General features: G+C 47.3%; 2 protein-coding genes across 3 annotated transcripts; one reads left to right on the forward strand and one right to left on the reverse strand.

Moving 5' to 3' along the window:
- Positions 1-1,391: 1,391 nt before the first annotated feature.
- Positions 1,392-13,566, forward strand: LOC120837694 (serine/threonine-protein kinase PLK4-like). Of its 2 annotated transcripts, none has more exons than XM_042289949.1 (7): positions 1,392-1,721; positions 3,747-3,842; positions 4,849-4,947; positions 5,396-5,623; positions 8,690-8,778; positions 10,332-10,528; positions 13,007-13,566. In XM_042289949.1, exons 2-7 carry the CDS (start codon positions 3,840-3,842, stop codon positions 13,219-13,221), a joined length of 831 nt encoding a protein of 276 aa, XP_042145883.1. In that variant the 5' UTR covers positions 1,392-1,721; positions 3,747-3,839; the 3' UTR covers positions 13,222-13,566. The 2 variants fall into 2 exon arrangements, with proteins under 2 accessions (XP_042145883.1, XP_040355718.1); XM_040499784.2 differs by lacking the exon at positions 1,392-1,721 and adding an exon at positions 3,110-3,381 and having other exon boundaries at positions 13,007-13,564.
- Positions 13,431-19,576, reverse strand: LOC120837695 (kinesin-II 85 kDa subunit). The gene is made up of 6 exons (XM_042289678.1): positions 19,529-19,576; positions 15,054-15,153; positions 14,798-14,969; positions 14,183-14,327; positions 13,753-13,972; positions 13,431-13,532 (listed from the first exon to the last, which is right to left on the reverse strand). The coding sequence occupies exons 2-6, from the start codon at positions 15,144-15,146 to the stop codon at positions 13,431-13,433; spliced, it is 732 nt and encodes a 243-aa protein (XP_042145612.1). The 5' UTR covers positions 15,147-15,153; positions 19,529-19,576.
- Between the last annotated feature and the right edge of the window lie 195 nt (positions 19,577-19,771).

The following is a 19,771-nucleotide window of genomic DNA, read 5'->3' on the forward strand; positions in this document are numbered from 1 at the left end:
CCACAGATTAATAAGCGCGGTCGGAGACCAGACACGACACTTCTCGTATCGCCAACCGATTGTAACCTAAACAGTTGAGTATACCCTTGCAATATTCCAAATTAACCAGTACATCACACATACGTCGGCAAAGAACTCGGGATTAATTTCAGCCACCTGCACAAACTGCGTCTGCTGGGATCCAAGCCTGGACGTAGACCAGTGTTCTGAAACGCGACCGACGTGGCTGGCATCTCGGCATGTTGCGTGGATAGCGGATTTCATATCCAGTTTGGTGCAGGCCGTGTGTCTTCAGTAGCCCGGAGTGGGCGGCTGATCGGTAACTAACGACCCCACCCCTAAAATACAAAAAGGAAAGCAGAAAATGGCAAAATCTTTTAGCCTTTCCACTTTGGTGAAGAAGGAAGACCAGTGAAGCTGTACTATGGTGGGAATGAAGTATATATAAATGTAAGGATTAATGAGTGCTGGTGTAATTGATTATTTGAACGATTAAAGAATCGGACATATATATAACGATCCGGGGGTATTTATTTCATAACCACGAGGACGTCTAAAACGACCTCAAGGACAGCGCCCAGAGGACGACCTCGGGAACGACGTCTTGGACGACCTCAAGGACGATGCCTAGAGAAATTCAGCCTTTCCTCCTTGGTGAAAACCAAAGTGGAAAGGTTGTTGCCATCCATGAACGACGACGGCAACCAGATAACCGGCAAGCAGGTTGTCTGGTTGCCGCCGTCGCTCGTAGATTGTGGTAGCTGTCTGGCGTTTTGTGTCGACCTTTGTCCACGGACACGATACTGGGGAAACTATACTTTGTTTCACCTTGTGTTGTACCGCAGGAATGGCTACAAGCGTGAGCCACGTGAGCTCCTTGTTCTAGGGCGCATCTCGGCGGCACAAGCTCTCGTGCACCAAGGGCAGCTGCCAAAGCTAGGAGCTCGCGCTTCTAGCCTTCGCTGCGGTACAACATAACATGAAACTAGGGTGCCTTCATGTGCGCTTTGCTTAGGGTGGAAACATCTCGCCATTTTGTCTCACACTTTTATTTTTATTTTTTGTTCAGAAGCGCGTGAAAGAACGTGTCCCTGCACGCGCTCGTGGCGCTGACTGTACTACGGCGACATTTTGTTTTTGTCGATTTCTTTGTTATTTTACCCGTGCGCGCGTGCTGTCGGCATCGGGTGCTACAAAGGGTGCCATCACCCTAAACAGAAGGACATTGAGGCACCCTAGGTGAAACGTAGTATAGCCCTTAACAGCTCCGCCGTAAAAAAAAAAGAAAAAAAAAAAGAAAGCCGTTTACAACTCCCTGTAACGCCGAATAGGCCATATGCAAAATCCTTGCCAGCTATCATCATCATGCTATTAGGAGCCGCCATATTGGGGGGTTTATCACATCTTCCAGTTGTGGAAGAGGCGCATCTGCATTAAACTCGGTTTTCATGGTATTAGGGCAGCTCATTTGTACACTCAACGGGCTGCTGGTTAGTTTCGGTTTTCATGGTATTAGGGCAGCTCATTTGTACACTCAACGGGCTGCTGGTTAGTTTCGGTTCAAAGAAGAAAAGAACGACGGCCGCAAAATTCTGGAAAAGGAATCGTCAGCGACGAGGTCGCAAGACTCGTCACTCAAGCAGTGAACTGGGCCATTCCAGGTCAATGAACGGTATTTCTCGAAGACGTCCTGTGAAGGGTTCGTACTGGACTTGCAGCAGGTGATCATATTTTAGTACTACGACTTCCACTTTGCCGCGACTATTGCTTCTCGGGCGAAACCATCGGTACGGGAACACCCCAATATGGAGGAAATATGATAACTGATCATGATTACACTAGATGGCGCTTCTTTTCGCATATGGTCTATTGGAACTAGGGGTGTCGCGAACTTTTGTCGAACCAGATTTTTCGGTCGAACTTCCGGGGTTCGACTGAGTCGAACCGGTTCGACTTTATGGACAGTGTGGCCAGACCTTAATACAAGCATGTCTAGGTTTGAAGAATTTTTTTTTTTTATGCAAGGGGTTATTTTATATTGTGAACAGCTGCAATTAGAAGAAACTAATTCTAATCACTGAAGAAGTTAATAACTGAATTTTTAGTACTGTATTGACTGAAATAGCCAATCAGCGCTGCACTTAATTCATCTCTTAGCCATTACCATCCAATCCGAAGCCAAGTGGCCAGCCTGTCGCGCATGCGCACACGAGTCGAACCTCAATAGAAGGTTCGTCGAACTTTCCACTAAAAGTTCGAAAAAGTCGAACCTGGTCGAACTCGAACCGCGACCGGTTCGCGACACCCCTAATTGGAACGCAGCTCTTGACGAGGAGGAGAGAAAGGTATGGAGAGGAGGCTATGCCCCTCCTCCTCTCCTGCTCCGGGCCAAGATTTGGTCTACGGGCCGGCGTCGTCTAAGAGAGCAGACGACAAGCAGAAACGTTTGAAAGAGCAGACGACAATTTGAACGATCAGGTAGCCGTTTGAACTTGAAGACGCACTGGACGTAGTCGGCAGGTGGTCCGTACAACTTGAGGGTTTTCTGGCGTTCATGTTGGAACAAAACAAATAAATCTGATGACCACAAGTATCCGTGAATTCAACCCAAAGTGCTTCCCGCCCAAGCAATCGTGGTCCGACGGCGTCTGCTTTTCCCTTTTCACGGCACATATCCATATTCTCGGACGAACCGAGCACGTGAAAACTGACCTTCAAACCTTTCTCGAGACTTTTGGTACGGCCCCAGTCGCGGCGTTTTGACGAGAAGGCAGGTTTTTGTCTCGTTCCTTTCAAAACAACGCAGGAATACACGTCTGGCATGGGGACTTCTGCCCACAGCTCCAGACCGGAAGTGCGACCGACGCGCCACCACCGCGCCGTGACTTAACAGAGATGAGTTCGTGTATACTTCGTTTCAGCTTCGGTCCAGACGCAGCCAAAGCTACAAGCGCGAGCTCCGGGCTTTCAGCATCCCTGCCAAGCACGCGCGCTCGTGCAGTGCCAGCACTGTTCTGGGCCACATGCTCGCGCTTGTAGCATCGGCTGCGTCTGGACCGAAGCTGAAAGCTCTCTCCCATGATCGAAACCGAAACTCCACCGGCCAACCGACTCCCACAATGCATAGCGTGGCATTTCGCCGATGAGCCGCGCCTGATGTGCGTCGGCCCATCAGCAACGACATCACGTGTCGCCGGCCAAATCAAATATGGCAGCTGCCGTTGCTTCGTGGATGTCGCTGTAGCGCCAGTAGCGCTGTAGCGTTGCTTCGACGGAGCTCGAACTGATTCTCTCGGCAGATTTTCGTGTTCTGCCGAGGGGTTCACGATGGTCGTCAACACGGACAACTCAATCTCAACGAAGCTAGGCGATTCCATACAGGTATGCTCGACTTGAATCCACCGCTCGTCGGTTACGCTTTTCAAAACGCTCGGTGCAGCGCTGAACGACATCCCTGTGCCCGTCATAGTTTTCTAAACAGGTTTCCTGACGTCTCGGTAAGTTTTTGAGTGCTTGTGTGCTGCTAAGGCCACTCTCTTCGTGTCTAACAGACTGTTTGAGATGTCAGTAGGTTGAGACTCTTGTGTGAGGCCCGCTGAACGACATCCGTGCCTTCGATTACAGTTCGATGTCTCGTGCGATCCTCGTGCGTGCTTGGGCAGCCAATGCACGGCGTTGTCGCTCTGTCGTTCTCATTTTGTCACTGGCTAGAGTGTTGCGCATCACACTCGATCGTCGCACCGCAGGACTACGAAGTGTTCAACTTCCTGGGAAAGGGCGGTTTCGCTCAGGTCTACCGCGCTCGGTCCAAGAACTGCGGACTTGAAGTAGCCATCAAGATGGTGAGTCGCAGCTGGCGTGGCAGTACCCTCACTACTTCGTCATGTTTATTTAATGTGACAACCTTTATTCAATAAATAACAAATGAATAGAAAGATCCGTTCAAACTTAAACATGTGTACATGATTGGACCCTGCTCTTTTTGGGTTACCTGTGCCTCTTTCGTAACTAGCTCTTGATGAAGGAACTACTAGTTAAGGCACTGGCACGGGTAACTCGGAGTATAGTTACATTAATTATGTAAGAAAACCAAGCGTAATTATTGTGAGCTTTGAATCTGTGCCCCATTGGAAGTTCTGGAAATCCCGAATGACGCATTCAAAAGATCCTGTTGCGAGCTCTAAATCTATGAGTGCTACACATACGGCTTCATTGTCGTCGTACATAGCTTTTTTCACTTAATTCTGTGGTGTTGGCTGCTCTGCCATTGCCTTGTTTGTTTGTGCCTTCTAGTTATTGGTACACATTGTTTATGAGAGGGGTCTTTTGGGATCATAGAGTTCATGTAGTAATCTAGAGGCAAAGGTCTTATGCATTTCGACCGCCTTGGGACGACGGAGCATAGATGCATAACATTGGCAGTCCCAATGGGCCCATGTTGCTGGCGACGCTTTAATATACGCAAAGAAGCAGCAAAACACCACTTGTGAGGCCTATATATAGATTTTTTTCTAGATTTATTTTGCAGGAAAACACCGGCATCACGCATCATTTCCAAAGTTGACACGCACTCGAGCAACTTCAACTCGTCGCAGCAAGACGAATGTGCCTCATCTTCACGGACTTTTCTTTCTCTACTTCTCTGTTGCTCTCTTTCTCATTCTTTCTCTCAGAACCACCAATGTCAGCACTTACAGTTTGCAGCATTCTGCTCTGATCTTTACTTCCTGTTTGGGATCGAATGCTATATGACCATGGACTCGCATTCGAAGGTGCTGAGAGTTACCTAACACTGTCTGTTAAATTGTCAGCGTCGTGCTTTTTGAGATGCGCCGCTCTTTGCGACAGGTGGACAAATCGGCCCTGAAGCGCATGGGCGTGAGCAGCACCCGTGTGCAGCAAGAAGTCGCCATTCACTCGAGACTCAAGCACCCCTCCGTTGTCGAGGTATGGGGCTTTCCGTACCGCTGAAGGCTCATTTCGCAATCTCTGCTTGAAAAATTCTACTTGCGAGAATCTGTTAGTGACGTGGAGTGCTAAAGACAGCTTTTGGCGCCTTTTTTCATGAATAGCAGACGAACTTGCGCTCTGCATAGTCATCGGCAGGATGAGATTGGCAGAGCGTCTCTTTCGGGCGCTCGGCCTCCCGCAAGCGCTCGTTGACTTCCGCTGTGCTTTAACTGCACATGCATGCTCGAGGCTCCCAGAACGACAAAGCATAGGGAGCTCACGCTAGAGGCGGCACGTTACCGAAGGACCTCCCCGCTATTCTAATCCTGTCGGCGGCCATAAGACACTTAGCTTTTCGCATATTTTTCTCGGCCCTCTCTTGCGTTAATAGAAAAATGCAGTTGGCGTTTTCTCTGTGGTCGCGTTGCAACCTCTTTGCGTGCAGCTCTTCAACTACTTCGAGGACCGCGAGTATGTCTACCTGGTGATCGAGTACTGCGAGGGTGGCGAGCTCCAGGGCTACCTCCGGGCGAGGGGCGGCCCCCTCACCGAACCCGAGGCCAGCCGGCTCCTGGGGGAAATCGTCTCCGGCATCCTCTACCTCCACTCCCACTGCATCCTGCACCGAGACCTGAGCCTGTCCAACCTGCTGCTGACGCGGGACCTTCACGTGGTGAGCTCGCACGCTCCGAGAGGTTCCTCGGTGGCTCCGTGCGGTTTTTGCGGGCGTTTAGGACATGCCGGTACAATGTTCGATGCCGTACGACTCTTGGCGCTTTAACGTCGATAAGTTTTGACCTCGACGGAGAGAGGAAGATGTCCCACTAAGTTTAGTGGACGGTTTTCACGTAACGCCATCACCATGACAGTAGTCACGCAACATAGCGTGACACTGGCGTCGCACGACGACGCGCTTTCCCGATGGTCACGGGGCATCACATAATACCATGACATAACTTGACATTGTGCCACCAAGTGAGGCCCTTATGTCCCGTGACACATGACGTAGCAGGATTTATAAGCGCTATGCATTTAGAGTACCCCTGGGATGTAACACAGAGGCAGCTTTTATGGCAATAGTTGTGGCTCTTCTCACCATTGGAAATGACGTCCGTATTCGCTGTAGTAGTTGCTGATGTTGTAGTTGGCGCAATAGTCTAATGGGTCCGTCGCAATATTGTCGGCTTCTCAAAAAACAATCACCTGGACCTCTCTCGAATTGAACCTGGGTTTGTTGCTTGCGAAGCAGGCATTTTACCACAGAGCTATGCCACAGCATTGACGATCCGCTTTATCATACGTTTTTGTAGAATGAACGTGAGTTTTAGTCTCAACCAGTGCCCATCGGATGCTCACAGTTGCTGTGACGTCACAAAGGAAAATTCTTCCTAGCTCTTAAAGGGACCATGAAACCATTTTAGACATAATTTTACTGACTGCATATTGTTTACGGGATCAAAGGAAAACTAGCATGTGAGATTAGGAAGGTTAAATCCTAATTTTTGGCACGAAATTGTGGCAAATAATAACGGACTATATCTTACACTGTCTACCTTAAACGCTTGCAACAAAGCTGAGTGTATGAGTGGGTGGATTAATTAATGAGTTGTGGCGAAACTTTCTGTAATGGCGTTAGCTTGCGTCACCTAGCAAAGTAACCACAACATCCATAGTGTCGGAGCCTTTTTTCCCATTTTTTGGGGGACGTCAGTTGAATTTAGCTTCCGTATTGGATATGAGTAGTGTGTCACTGAAACTGTACTCTCAAACTATGAAATTGTCGATTAATACCGTCCATGGAATCGACAGAGTGTAATATTCAGTTGCATAAGCCACAGAGTCAACGAGAGCACAAGAGGTTTCTTCACAAGGAATTTCATTAGGAGTTTATATTACTTTGTTTACAGCGTTTTGTGTTTGCAGCCAAAATGTGAACTTACCATTCTGTACTGAGTAATCGCCACTCCTTTGCAGCAGGTTCTGGCACAGAACTTATACAGCCTTCTTCGGGGGAGTTCTCATCTTGCCGCTTGGGTTTGGTGGCTGACGGAAGAAGGCCCATACTTTCACTATACCGAAGCATTTTAAGCTGCACTTTACTCAGCTGCGACATATCCATAGCCATGTTGTTGATTGCACAAGTGTCGCAGACCAACGAGTTCTACGAAGCAATTGGTGTTCATAAAAACCCCAGTAGGTGACGTTCCGACATATTTGTGCCGAAACGTCGACGTAACGCGACGCTTGACTGATGCGGCTCCTTCACTCGGCCTAAAGAACTTCTGTTTCTTGTAGAAAGGCATACTTTATGTCACGGCCCCGCAATTTCACATGTTGATGGTCAGGTCGAGGAGGAAAGCAGACATGAGTTTTCATCTTTTTTTTGGTGCAAAACTGGAGGCAATAAGACGAAAACAGATTCCTGCTCTGGGTTCCATGAACATTAAAGATTAATTTGGTCTTCATTTGGAAAAATCTGAAAAATCCTTTCATGGTCCCTTTAACTAATTCCGAATTTAGTCGAAGCCAATTGTTGAAATTAAAAGCTTTGACTAGGTGGCGCAAGCCGCCGCCCAATGCGAAGCGCAACTTTGTCTGCTTCTTGCACAGGGGTTGCGAGGATGTCAGAATACCGAGCTCTTATTTGCTGATTGAACAAAATAAATAAGTGTGTAGACCTGAAGGCATCTAGCATTGAGGACTACCCACTATCCTTTCAATCGGAGCTCGGTGTCATTCGGACGTCACCACAACTCCAGCAAAGAAGCAGACGTTGCTCTCCACATTGTAAAAGTTTGGCGGTATCCATCTGTCCAATGCCACCTAGGAGAAGTGCCTACACATTACGCCATCGTTAGGGAATCCCCAAGCAGTCCCAAGCGGCAGGCGTGCCGAAGCTCGACAAGTGTACTGTGCAAAGCGGCAGACGTGGGAGTCTTGGCATCGCTGCCTGTTAGTGTTGCGCTTGTTGCGAGACGCCAAAAGACTCCGACGCGTTTTGCCATTCGTTGCAGTAAGGTGCATTCTCGTGATAACAAAGCCAACCGTGGATTAACACTGGACTGCTTGTTTGTTGTTTTTTTCATAGAATTGTTTGCCTTTCGTTTTTCTTTCTTCCCGCGAGTGCCGCGACTGTAGGGCATTGACTGACGTCGCCAATGACATTGCGGAGATTGAGCGTTTCACGGCTTTGGTTATCTTTCGTTTTGTTTATGTCGTTATGCCCAGAGTGCTGTTCATTTGATGAAGTTCCCGTGGCTGCGACACAGACGAACACAACTCGCATAATTGTAAATGTGCCTGTGATACCGGTACAGCTACGAAAGAAGTGCTTCTAAGGAAATCCTTAATTCGTTTTGTATTTGTGTGCAATATCTAGTCTAGGCTCGTTATAACAGACCTTGATTTTGACCAAGATTTCGGTCTGTTGTAAAAGGAGTGTGCTTTATGCAGATATGAAGTTGAGTCAATGGTACATAGAGGAAAACCAGCCAAACTTCACAGATCGGTATGTTATGTCCAAATGTCTGTTGTAACCAGGTCTGTTGTAATGAGCTTAGACTCTACTTCTGTCCATCCTTGTGGAGGCTGGTTTAAGGCAGATTTTACAGGCACATTTCGCGCTGCTGGCGCGTCTGTGGCACATTGTTTAGGCGAAGCGGATAGAAAACATGGGAGAGAAGCCACTAAGAGCTTGCCTAATAAGTGCCAATGATTAATGTTGTTTTGCGACGTGCAGAAAATTGCAGATTTTGGGCTGGCCACACAACTCAAGGGTCCCTGGGAACGTCACACCACGATGTGTGGCACGCCAAACTTCATGTCTCCGTAAGTTTTTCCCGAGGCTGCACCATGCTTTCTTAGAATGTCTCCGAGACTACTTAATACGTTATATTGCGCTACTAATACAAAGTACAATGTGAGGGGCTTATTTGTAAGCACTTTTGATTGACATATTTTCAGGACGATAGCTTCCACCTTGTGTACAGTGCGCACGGGCAATTTTTAGTTTAAAATGAGTTTTTGTTTTTTGTTGGATAGTTTGCACATATTGACTAGTATGCACAGAAAAAAATCATCGTACACAGGACACCTTGACAAGTGCCCACTTTATTGGCTTAAAACAAGCTTGTATGATATATAAATTATCATGATAATATTCTGTCTGTTTTGTCATAATGAACAAACTAGAAAAAACAAATTCCTGCATACTTGAAAGATGGCCCACCTCTATATTTTAGATAATTGTCTACTTTTCAAAAAACAGAAAGATAGCTCACTTTTAGTAATTGTAGTGCCCTGGTCAATGATGACCTCAACGGAGGAGGGGTTAGATAGCTGCGGCGGAAGATAAGCGAACGTTGCTGACTGAAGAGGACGGTTGTTTATGCTCCATTGCTCCTCAATCTGAAAACAAGTTTGGCAGTTCACAAATAAAAAAATAGCATTTTAAGAATTTTTTTTATTGCACACCGAAACTTAGTTTACTTCTCATTTTTACCTGATTTGCTCTCGCTTTTAAGTAGGGTATCCCAAGATATTACGGTGGTCGGCACCTGTATATAGTCCGCACGGCGTAACTCAACTCTTAAACAGGTACAGGGTGCAGCTGGACGGACTAACACATTTGGCACGCCTTGCACAATTTGAATTCCAAACGTACATACCTAACAATGTACAAGTGCACATGGTTTCGCAAGAAGATTGATGTCTATCTCTTTTTAGAGTTCAAGTCAGAGGCGGTTAAATATTAGAAATAGAGCAGAAACAGTGGCCACGCATTCCCTATGCCCTATACCGACGTTCGTCGTCTGCACACTGGTTTGCGAGCTTGCTCCCAGGTGGTCACTGTTCATACATTTTGTTGAAAGTATTAATTATTGCAATTACCTTGCTCATTGCCAGCCGCTGCCATTAGGTTTTAGCGTTTTTGCATTCACCAAGCCACCTGGAAGCGAGCTCGTGAACCAATATGCAGACGACAAGCAAGCTGGTATAGGGCATAGGAAGTACACGGCCTCCGATTTTGCTTTATTTTTAATATTCACTACCTCCGTGTTGAGCTCCCAAAGAAATAGACATAAAATTTGTTACAAAACTATGTTTGCGTGCCCAGTTTCAGGTATGTATGTTTGGAATTTGAATTTTCCAAGGCGTGGGAAGGACAGCCGTCTTTGGTTCGTCGCCCCTCCCTGCGATCGCAAGTTTCGCAGGTCACAAAATCAAACACCGTCTTTTTTCCAACTTTTTTTGGTTTCACTCCGAAAGTAGCCCACTTCTAATTTTCATCCGATTTGCTTTTGATTTTTGTGCGCCATCTCTTGGGATGTTACGGTAGGTCCCCCGAATTTGACTTATTTTAGTCGTTTTTCCTGTCGCAGCGAGGTTGCCTCTCGGGACCCCCACGGACTGGAGGCAGATGTCTGGAGTCTCGGAGTGATGCTGCACACATTCCTGCTGGGGCGGCCTCCGGCACAGGGCTGCTCCTTCGAAGTGCCGGCCGGACTCTCGAACCAGGCGAGGCTACTCCTGGTTCAGCTGTTGCAGAGGGATCCGAGGCAGAGGATACCCCTGCGCCGTAGGTGTCGCCGGTTTTGACCATGTTTTGCACCACACTAGATAGGGGGCGCAAGCTGCCACCCGATTTCAAAGTGTTTGGCCGCACGCATCCGTTTGTCTTAGAACTTCCTTTAGTGTACTACACCAATTGAATAGACTTTTTTCTAAATTAGCTGAGGACGAAGAACCATGCTGCGAGTGTAGTTACATGTGCTGATGTCTGCAGTGCACGGCCTTTCAGCTTTCTTGTAGGCGAAATCTAAAATAAAAGTCACCCTGCTCGTGCACTTGTCGATGCTCGATTTTAGTAATTTTCCTCGGATCTTATATAAGGTGAGCGTGAGCAGCACGTGTCCCCATGTTCCCAGATTTTGACAAAATGTCTATTCCTCCTGAGTGTAGTAATTGACTTCCTTTTGGATAAATAGAAAAAAAAAAATGGTGGTTTTATTTTGAAAATTTTTTTGTATCAAGGACTTTTCTCAGCAAATTGTCTTCAGGAGCTCGCCGATTTTTATACCGGAAGGTTGAAATAGTTTCGAGATACTATTCAACTTTTGTTCCTGATTTAGGCGAAAGTATGGAATGAAAATGAAGTCTTGCCTTAAAGGGGCCCTGCAACAACTTTTTGACTGGTTTTTAATTTGCACCGAACCTGAGCGCACTGAACGTAGTGAGTTAATGAAAGTTTTCTTTTCTCGAATTTTGCTTTATTTTAAAAGTTATGGGCAAACTAAAATTACAAAAACAAGCAAAAAATAACCTCCTTCATGACGTCGTTGGTCATGGCTTGAGTGGCCGTAAACTAGAGAAGGGGTAGTAAGCTCAGCGAGCGCTCACGGCTGCCGCACTCCGTGTCGACGGCTCGAGAGGGTGCCACTAAAGCACGTGTTGGATAGGCTGTATGAAGCGGGTAACCAGGGCGGCTCGCATTGCATTTGCTGCACGATTAAAGACTAATTTGGCACGACACTTTATTGGCTGCAAACGACAGCAAAGACGGGGTAAAGATCAGTTCAGAACGGGAGCCACTTACAGCTGCCATACTGCTAAACGGCCAAATCGCAAGCCAAACCTGAAGGCCTTCGGAACCGGTCAGATCCTCAAGCTTATGTACGACTGCTGACGTCTGCAGCGCCGCCGCATACATCCGGGACCTTTTTACACTCGCCGCTCGTCAGTGCCTGATCCCACTACCCCCTTTTAGTATGCGCCCCCTTTTCCACCGCTTGGTGGCGGGTATGTCGACAGGTCATTTCTTGTTTCCCTACTTTATAAGCTGCTTTTGTTTCTTTTCTGATCTAAAATGCTGAACAAAAACTACTTTCATAAATAAATGAAATGGTTTGCGCCACTTATATTTTGTATTTCGACTAAAAAAAAAAGCTTTTAGCGGCTCTGACTAGTAGTAAGGCCAGGACCAAAGACTTCACATTCGTGCGCTTTCGGCACCGCGGGTCGCCCCTGTAGGTGGAGGAGGTTTCCGTGTCGTCCGATTAAAACATGACGCACTGATATTTAGTTACTCTCTCCGTGCCCGCTGGCTTGCCCGAACCCCAAGAGACGTCAAAACCGCAAAAAAGTTAGACGCTTAAATATGATTGCAGGGCCCCTTTAAGGTACCCGTGCTCCATTCCATTCCAAAAGCAACTCTGTCTCGTGTCTAAATTTGGTAAAGCTCCATGCTTCGCTGAATTTGCTGAATAGCCCTCATGCCTGCCGACCTGTCAAAAATGTAATTGAGGAAAACTATGATAACAAGACACTTCAGGAGATGTGCTGTGAGCTCATTGCATTACTATGCATGTTCGGATAGCATCTTTGACACTTGGAGCAGTAGCGAAACGGCACATGTGACATGCACTTTTGTTAAAGGGCTACTCCGGCAATCTCTGGAGCTCTCCCAAATAAATATATGTATATTCTAAGTCCCCGGCCTTTACTCTTTCTGGCATGCTATTTAGTATCACAAAATTCGGAATAGGTATTGTGAAATTGCCAATGTAAAGCGATGCCGAAACCAGCACTCAAATATGGCCGCACTTTCAGTGCCGTGGCATCACTAATGGGCCGGCTTGCAGGTGGAGTAGGCACTCTAGAGAACAGAATGCTTCACATTTGTTTCATGCTGCTGTTTGGGTGCAGGAGCAAGCTTCCAAAGCATTTTTTTGACACCATCAAACACCTTGTAATCAGCAAGGAAGAAACTCGACTGCCCAAAAAGTATAAACTCGTGCCTGCCACTGGCATTGCTTTTTCACTGTTGCTAATAGAGACTTTCAGCTTGAAAAAAACAAAAAACGGGGAAGAGCTAAACTTGTAAATTTAATTACTTTATGAAAAGAAATTATTTTTGCCTAATATTTTGGCTCTTAGTTCAACAATGTTTGTTGGTCCGTTTGGCTGATTTGGAGGCGTGCTCCTTTCTTTTGTGTTCATCCTTGGTGCGCCCTCTTTTCGCCGTTTTAAGACAGGCTCTCGTCGGCGTTTTACTCAGGCATTCCCGAACAGGCCTTCATGTGCCAGGCGGGATGCCCTCTGAGGCCCCTGCCTTCGAGCCTCGGACCTCCCAAGGCTCCCCTCAACACCACGGGCTTGCGACCAGCTAGCCTCTGGGCACGCAACATGCGGGTGAGTGCGATGGGACCGCCCGTTACCGCGACGAATGCCGTTACACTCCGTTCGACCCTAAAGCCGCGGCCACACTCCTAAGACACTGTACGAAATGCAATTTAGACCTGTGTAGCTTCAGCCGCTTAATAACCTTGCAAGAGTGCAGTCTACGGCACTCTGAGCTAACCCCACGAGACCCCAGTTGAACTGGTAAAAGTTCCACTCGGGGCGCCATAGGCACGATAATTTGTCGGGAGCGAGATTGCAACGGACCACCGTGCATTCGTGCACGGATGGCGCTCGTAGAATCAGTGAGGCGTGCATTCACGGCAAACTTTGTGCACTGATCTGCTCGTCGGGCCGGTGGTTTGTGCTGATGCTACATCTCGGAAAGCCGCACGCACGTCGTTCTAAAGGAGATTCTCAAACTTTCCAACCACAAAGAACCTTTATACGCTGGAATGTTAGCTGAAGAGCCCGTCCCTGTCGCGACATTGATCAGTGAAGCGGTGCAGAAGCCTGCAGACCTTGTATATAGCAATGCACATACTAGGGAGTGTTTTAGCTTGTATGCATTCATGGTCGGTGACTCGGGTCTGTTGAAATAAGGCTTAAGAGAGGTTCACACACTTGTTCACACATTTGCGTCTGCTTACGCCGTTCCTTGACCTTGGCGGCAGGGGCAAAACACAAAGATAAATATGTGCATACAATAAAACTTGCCGTCTGCACTCTTTGTCTGAACGGAGGGCACAGGTCACCTACTTCCAGCCTTGCGTTTTGGTCCCTGGCAAGCAGATCCCTAGCCTCTTCGTTGTAGATCTCCAGGTAAGAGGCCCTCACGAGGAACCTTAAGGCAGCACAGGTCGAAAGGGTACAAATTATGCGAGGCTGCATGGAAACCCCCGAGTTTTCTCTGATAACTTTGCAACTTCAACGAGAAATACTCGATTTAAATTTGGTTACAGATTTGACCAGCCGTCAGTATAGGAGGCTTTGCAACTCTAGGGGTAACTCGCAATAACAAACTGTTTCAAAGGAACAAAACTGCCAGTCTTACTTTTTGTCGTCGCCAGCCTTGGCGATATGGCCAAAAATGTGAGCGAATGTGTTTGGAATGATGCCCTTCAGCTCCGGCACAGACCGATCTCCGGCCATGGTGTACGTCTTGCCGGTGCCAGTTTGCCCATAGGCGAATATGGTACCTGGATGTACACAAAAGAATGCGCTTAAGATGGCTGATGATTGGTGTGAGGTTGGATCCATAGAGCCACATTATATAAGTGTTAGGCAGATGCTAACATCCTGTTGCAAATGTCATCTGGGTTGGAGCCGTAAAGCCTATGGACACATTGTCTATTACCGGTTCTCAAACTTTTGGCCGTGTCACAGACCTCTCGACCCACTCGGAAGTCGTTCGAGGACCTCCAATGCATTCTGCACGAAAGGTATTGTGCAGTGGCATATATAGGAGGGCTTTTTTTTTTTTTAGAGCATTTTTTCTAAGATTTAGTGGAGACCCCTCCGATTGCTTCTGAGGACCCCTAGGGGTCTGAAGACCGCAGTTTGAGGATTTTTCTTTGACCGATGTGACCCTTTGACATTTCTATAACCTTGGCCATGCACACTGCAGCCGTAGTAGACGTATAATGACCAACACAAAACAAAACTTCACCATTGTATCCTTCGAGAACGTTTTCAACAATTGGTCTTGCAGCCTGGTTGTAGACGTCCATCTGCTTCGAGTCGGCGTCAAAGACCGTGTCAAAGGTGAACATCTTTGGAGGAGCATCGCCGTGAGACCCGGGGGGGTTGGCCACCAGGAGCGTGCCCTGGACGCTGTCAACCTTGGAAGAATGAACGGAGAGGTACAAGACTGAGGCCTGGCTGAACTTATGCGACACGTCTGATCCGTGCACGGCGGAACTTACGGTGACAATGTTCTGGCAGCCGGCAGCCTTTTCTTTCTCACTCAGCGGACGACACCGAACCACGACGCGGATGTTCTCGGTGTCGGAGGACATCGCTGGACTAGTGGCAAAAGAAAATATTTGTTGCATTCGTCCTGGAGATAGGTTGGGCGACATTAACTACCTATAGTCTGTCATCGGCTGCCTAAAGATACACCCGTATGTTGCAAGATTTGTTTTATGCTTTATTTCTGGAGGAAGTGATATCTTTTGCAACACCACTATAAGCTGAGTGCGGTGGAAGCTATACATGCTTGTTGGGCCACGTGCTTGTTGGGCCCATGCTTGTTGGGCATGCTTGTTGGGATATGTGTCTTTTACCACGCGATAATGCTCCTGCCCATATACTCACGGGCAGAGGGTGGAATCATGTGATGGAGGCGTTTGATTGTTCAGAGGAGTGAGTCTCCCACAGCACTGTCAGCCTAGGGGTGAATGGGGTATACCTGTGGCAATCAATCCAGTATTTTTTCTTACTTGTTGCAGCTTCCTGGCTAAATTAATATGTCAAGTTTTCGAGCAATCTGCAGTCTGAAAAATATGCACGCAACAAGCTGAAAAAAAAAAAAATGCTTTGTTTACATGAATTAGATGCAACCACACAAGCATGGACTGATGTACAAATAACAGTGTTAACTGACTTGGTGTTAACCAACGTTGGTGTTAACTATGTATACGAGACTAATCGACTGCCCTACAAGACGCGCGCTTGTTGCCTTCCACTGGGCTTTGGCTGCGTGCAACAAAGTGTTATCAAAAGCAGAAAGCTCAGCCGCTGAGCTGCTTAGACGCTGACTGTTGTGTTAGCATGTTGACAAGAGCAAGACCATTCCTTCTCGAGCCCAGACAAAGAGTCCTCTTTACTTTGGCAAGCGATAACACGCGTAACCTGGCTTGCTGAAAACCTCCCCCTTTTGGTTAGTTGGTGGATAGTATTACAAGTTTAATCTATACATTGGCTTCACTGTCCATCCACTTCTAGTGACGGTCAGACCTTGTAGCTCTGGTAGAGGCTGTACCCTGTCACTGGTAGCTAGAAGAGGCTGGAATCTGTTGCGCCTTACCCCATGGTCCATTTTGACCTGGTAGGAGTGAGGAGGACCTGCTTGATACGACCATTCTGTTTGTCCTCTCGTCAATTATACAGATGCATTGCCCACTTTGCAGACGTTTCAACAGACGTGCTACGTGTCTTGTGTCGAAGTTACATTTCTGTTTCTCCTCATTTTCTTCCTCCCACTTCCGTAGCTTCTGAGGCTCAGGAGTAACAGGCTTTGACAAAGAAGGAGCAATTGGGACAGATATGCAAATTCTTTGGCCCACTAGGAGTTCAGCAAAGCTAAATCCGTTTGCAAGGAACGTAGCACGGTATTATTGTAATGCACGGTAAGCATCAACAGTCTTCTTCCAGTTCCTCTTGACAATCTTTACTCCGGCTTCCACAAAACCGCTGCTCTGTGGAAACATTGGGCTGCAAGTTTTGTGTAAAAAGCCTCATTCTTTGAAGAACTTGAAGAACTCGGATCCAAGTAATTTTTGAAACTGTGGTTCTTTGTCGCTGTATATGGTCTCTGGCGTCACATCTCTTGCGAAGATAAATTTCATGTGGTCGACGACAGAAACAGCTGACAAGCTGGCCAAGAGGGCAACTTCGGGGTATCAGGAGTAATATCCCGTCACTAGCAAACCACTTGTATTTCAAGTAGAAAGGGTCTACGCTTGCTTGCTGCCAAGGCCGTTCAGGAAACAGAGTTGGTATCAAAGGCCCTTGGCGGTTGATTGTTTCCTGAATGCACTGTGTACACCCTTTTACCAGTTCTTCTATCTGCTTAGATAAGTCTGGCCACTCCACAGATTCATGGGCGCGTGCTCTGCAATTAAAAGATGCCTTGGCGATTCTGGTGAATGCTGTTCAAGACTTTGTCTCTCATTGCCTTAGAGCCGCCTCGGTGGCTCCGAGGCGAGAGCGCCGGCCTACGGATCTCCAGGTGGCGGGTTCGAGTCCCGACCGAGGTGCCCGCAATATGACGGAGGCTTATTGCGGAGAAGGCGCCGTGTAACCGAGCTTTCGGTTGCACGTCAAAAGATCCCCAGGTGGTCGAAACTAATCCTCAGTCCTCCGCTGGGGCGTGCTAGATGCCCGTCGTAGGTTTGGCACGTAAAACCCCCAAATTTGACTTTCTCATTGCCTTAGGGAATGATTATCCTCGACCCTCTCATTAGAAGGCCGTCTTCCACTGCAATGTCACTTCTGTGCTGCCAATAGGCACTGCACTCCTAGTTAAACGTTTTCTTGACTGGCCAACCCTCTGTACTGAAGTGCGTTAGAAACTGACATGTTGCGTCAATTTTCTGGTTAGCTTGCATTTCTTTCAACTTTTCGTCCGTTGCTGGAAGATTTGCCATGAGACCTCGCACATATGCTGATATCTCGTCCTCCACCTCCTTGTCCGGTGTATGTTCCAGGGGATTTCTGGAAAGGAAGTCAGCCGCCACTCTTTTCCGAGAACGTGTGTGATGTCATAAGAAAACCTTATCATCCGGAGTTTCATTTGCTGTAGTCTTGGCGTGATGTCTTCCAAGCTCCTGGACGAAAATATACGAACCAGCGGTTTGTGGTCCATCTCGGTCTGGATTTTCGTCCCTGTTTATAAAAGTCTCAAAACTTTTCGCACCTGCAGACCACCCAGTCCTTCCTTTTCGATCTGGACGTATCGTCTTTCTGTTTCGCTCTGTGTTCTCGACGCGTACGACACTGGTCTGTAGATCCCGTTCTTTTGCTTTAAATGCAATACTGTGCCAATGCCAAAAGAAGAAGCGTCTGTTGACAACATGGTTGATTTTCTCGTGTCAAACAGAACAAGTAGCGGGTCTGATGTCAAAATCAACTTTAGCTTTTCAAAAGCCCTCCGTTGTTTGTGGTTCCAGGCCCATTAATTTTTGGCAGTAATGCGATCACCAAGTGCAACTCTTGGGCCAAACTGCGAAAAAATTTCCTAAGGTAGTTAACCATTCCAAGAAAGCTGTTCAGCTTTGTGATACGTACAAGTGGGAGCTTTCATCTTCAAAATGGCTTCTACCTTCTCTTGATCTGGACGAACTCCTTCTTGATCGATGGCATGTCCAAGAAGCTTTATTATGAGTTTCTGCGAACCGACATTTAGCTTCGTTCAGGGTAATTCCTGCCAGCCTGAGTCGAGAGAGGACGTCTTGCAGGTTTCTGTCGTGTTCTGCTCTCGTGGATCCGTAGACAAGGATGTCGTCCATGTTGCAGACTTGTCCTTTGATTCCGCTCAGAAGCTGGCTCATCTTCCTCTGGAAGAACTCTGGAGCAGATGTAATACTGAAGGGAAGCCAGCTAATTTTAAAGCATCCAAATGGTGTGATGAAAGCCTCAGAATCTGGGGCTGTTGAGCAAGCTCAAACTGCCAGAACCCAGAATTTGCATCGATTCTTGAGAACTTCGCATTCCCAAGTTGTTTCAGTACGTGCTGGTCTGTGACCGGAAGCGGATGTGTCGTTCCACATACTTGTTCAGCTCCGTGGAGTCAACGCAAATTCTGCAGCTTCCCTTCGACTTTGTCATGACTGTACCATATTGCTGATCACCAGTCTGTGGGCTCGTCCACAATTTCGATTACGCCCAGGGTGAACATACTGTCTATTCCTTGATCTTTTCCATTAAGGAAATTGGGATCCTTCATGGAGTGCTCAGACAATGCCCAGGGAACTGCATCCTTACGTAACTTAATCTTGTAAGGTAATTGTTTCACGCAGCCAAGGCCTTGAAAAGGTTTTGGAAACCCGCCCTTTGGATCGACTGTCCCGGGTTTCGTGTCGACTACCGCGCTCATGCAGTCTCTGTACAAGTCCCGCAACTCCACGGAGGGGGGGTATGGCGAATATTTGCTCTCACTACATACGTTCAACTTTGTTCGGCTGAGCCCCTTTACTACTCTTTTGGCCTCAACCAGAGGCAATGCACTGAGGTACTTTTTGTAGATTCTGGAATCGCAGTGATGTCTGCCCCATGTCTATCTTGAAAGATACTGGAGTTGTCTGGACTGTCAGTACAATCCTCCATGCGTGTTCCTCAGCTGATTCTATGACTCCAAGAAAGACGGGCTCACAGACGGGCTCTTCGGCTTTGAGGACGATCGCTGAGCGGCAGTGTAGGTACTACATACGATCGTCGGCACGTTTTCGTATTTTACTTCAAAAGGCATCACATTTTACCGCTTTAGCTTAGTGTCCCAAATATGCACTTTCCACTCTGACGGTTTTTATGACAGCCCGACAGCACGAACGATCGACAGCAAACTGTCGATCGTTTGTTCGCGCTAACGGTGTCGCGCAGTGTAGTACCACAGCTGCCCAATGATCACAAAATCAGGTTTTAAGAATGCGCACTCTGCAGTATTAGTCGAATCACTTACCTCGTCACGCGCGCGGGGTTGCAAAATATACACACTCACAGTGCTCACACTGGCCTGTTCTTTGCGGTGCCTTTTCCTCTGATGCAGCGTCGTTTCATCGATCAAACGAAAACAGAACTGCGTTTTGGATTTTGATTTGTACTTCACATGTGACTTCTTAAATTAATTTATTCATTACCTAGTCGTCTCAGTTAAAAAAATAACTATGATAAATATCTCTAAAAATGTTTAACTTACGTTGAC

Source organism: Ixodes scapularis, unplaced genomic scaffold (genome assembly GCF_016920785.2).
Source record: "Ixodes scapularis isolate PalLabHiFi unplaced genomic scaffold, ASM1692078v2 PGA_scaffold13__105_contigs__length_92229423, whole genome shotgun sequence".
Taxonomy (NCBI): Eukaryota; Metazoa; Arthropoda; class Arachnida; order Ixodida; family Ixodidae; genus Ixodes; species Ixodes scapularis.